At 67.8% G+C, this 1,914-nt stretch overlaps 1 protein-coding gene across 1 annotated transcript in view; it reads left to right on the top strand.

The window, feature by feature from the left end:
* Positions 1-74: 74 nt before the first annotated feature.
* ZBTB41 (zinc finger and BTB domain containing 41) overlaps positions 75-1,914 on the top strand; it is a 22,026-nt gene continuing 20,186 nt past the window's right edge. Inside the window, 3 exon segments of the mRNA XM_023746073.1 lie at positions 75-154; positions 706-1,592; positions 1,594-1,911. Coding sequence (XP_023601841.1) covers positions 846-1,592; positions 1,594-1,911 — 1,065 coding nt within the window. The 5' untranslated portion in view covers positions 75-154; positions 706-845.

The raw sequence follows: 1,914 nt of genomic DNA, 5'->3' as shown, positions 1-1,914 counted from the left end.
GGGGCGGCTGGGCAGCGGCGCGCGCAGTTGACGTGGTCGGTGGGGCCGACGCCGAGGGAGGGGGGCTGAACCCGGAAGTGGGTCGGCGCTGGAGCGAGCGCGCCGGGAGTGGAGCGCGGCGGCCGGCAGCCAGCGGGGCAGCCCCGGGTTCCCGGTAAGGGTTCTACGGGGCGCTCGCCCGAGGACCCCGGGGTGGGGACGGGAGCGGGTTGGCCGCCGGCGAGCGCGCCGTCCCCGCCGGGGCTGGGCCTGCGAAGGCGCCGGTGCTGACGGGGTCGTCCCGGAGGTTGACCCCGCTTGTCCTGCGCGGCGCGCTCCGGGGGTGGCGCCTCCGCGGGGCGGTGTCGGCCGCGGGGCGCGCTGATTCTCCAAAGTGGGGAGCCTTACCCGCCCCACAACAGCGTGTGATCGGGGGGACTTGGTGCCCCGGCGGCGCAGGCCTTATTGTCACCAGCCCCGCGCCCACCTGCCCCCTCGCTCGGGGGTCGCGGGCGCCCCTCCTGCCCCGTGCGCCCGGGCTTCCCCCGCGGGTCCTTTGTGGGTTGTCCTCCCGGACGCGGCCCGCGGGGCTCCCCGCCCTGAGGTCTCAGCCCCGAGGGAGTGGACGCTGCGATCTGGCCGTCCTTTCGGGTCGGGAGGGCCGAGGGGCGGGTGGGGCGAGGGGCTTGGGTTTGGGATCTAACGCTTTTTCCCCTTCTTTTGCAGCTCACGAAGCCCTCGGGCACGCCCCTCCGGTAGCCGATACCCAAGACAATCTAGTTTTTTATTTTATTTTATTTTTTTCCCCTTGCTACCTCCCTCCAGCCACTTGATGAAGTTTCTCGCCCCGAAACCGTCGCCCTGCAATGAAGAAGAGGAGAAAGGCGACTCTCAGCCTTGACGACAAGATCCGCCTGGGCTGTCACCGCGATCCCCCCGAGGGGCATGTCGCCGCCGGGGCGCGGGACCCGCTGACCTACGCCCCCCGCGCCGCCCCGAGACCGACCCCCCCAGAGGCTCTCCGCTGCTACCGGGACCTGCCCCCATCACCGCCGCCGCCACCACCACCGCCTCCTCCCGCCGCCCCCGATCAGAGGAAGCTCCTGAGCTCCTGGCAGTACCGCCGGAATCTGCTCACCTACCTGAACGCCGACCGGCAGAAGCAGCCGTCCTTCTGCGACCTGCTCATCATCGTGGAAGGGAAGGAGTTCAGCGCCCACAAGGTGGTGGTGGCCGTGGGCAGCAGCTACTTCCACGCGTGCCTGAGCAAGAACCCCAGCACGGACGTGGTCATCCTGGACCACGTCCCCCACTCCGTCTTCCGGCACCTGCTGGAGTTCCTCTACACGGCCGAGTTCTTCGTGTCCCAGTACGAGATCCCCCTGGTCCTCGAGGCCGCCAAGTTCCTGGACATCATCGATGCGGTCAAGCTGCTCAACAGCGAAGGCGTCCACCCCCCGTTCCCGCCCCAGCGCCTGGAGCAGCCGCCCCCGGAGGAGTCGCTGAGCGGGTTGACCGGCGGGCGGCTGTCGGATGACCATCGGTGCACCTTCTGCAGCAGACACTTCTGTTACAAGAAGTCCTTGGAGAACCATTTGGCCAAGACGCACAGAGTCCCGCTTCTTGGGGAAAAAACATGGGCTAAACATGCTGGACAGAGGGTTTTCCGCCAGGAGGTCCAAGAGGAACCGGAGGTGCCCCGTGAAGTTTGAAGACGCCGCCGCCGCCGGCGATGACCAACGAGAAGGTGGCGACGGGTCAGACAGTTTGAACCGAGACGGTTTCGAGAAGGGGAAGCCCGATCGGAACGATTCCGAGGACCCGGGAAGCGAAGGGAACGCCGAGGAAGATGAGCTAGAGGAGGAGGTGTCCGATGAGTTCTCGGACACCGAAGGGCCAAGTGACAAGGAGCCGAATGGTGCAGAGGAGGAGGAG

Source organism: Myotis lucifugus, unplaced genomic scaffold (assembly GCF_000147115.1).
Source record: "Myotis lucifugus unplaced genomic scaffold, Myoluc2.0 scaffold_625, whole genome shotgun sequence".
Classification (NCBI taxonomy): Eukaryota; Metazoa; Chordata; class Mammalia; order Chiroptera; family Vespertilionidae; genus Myotis; species Myotis lucifugus.
This window is presented reverse-complemented; position numbering and strand designations above follow the sequence as displayed.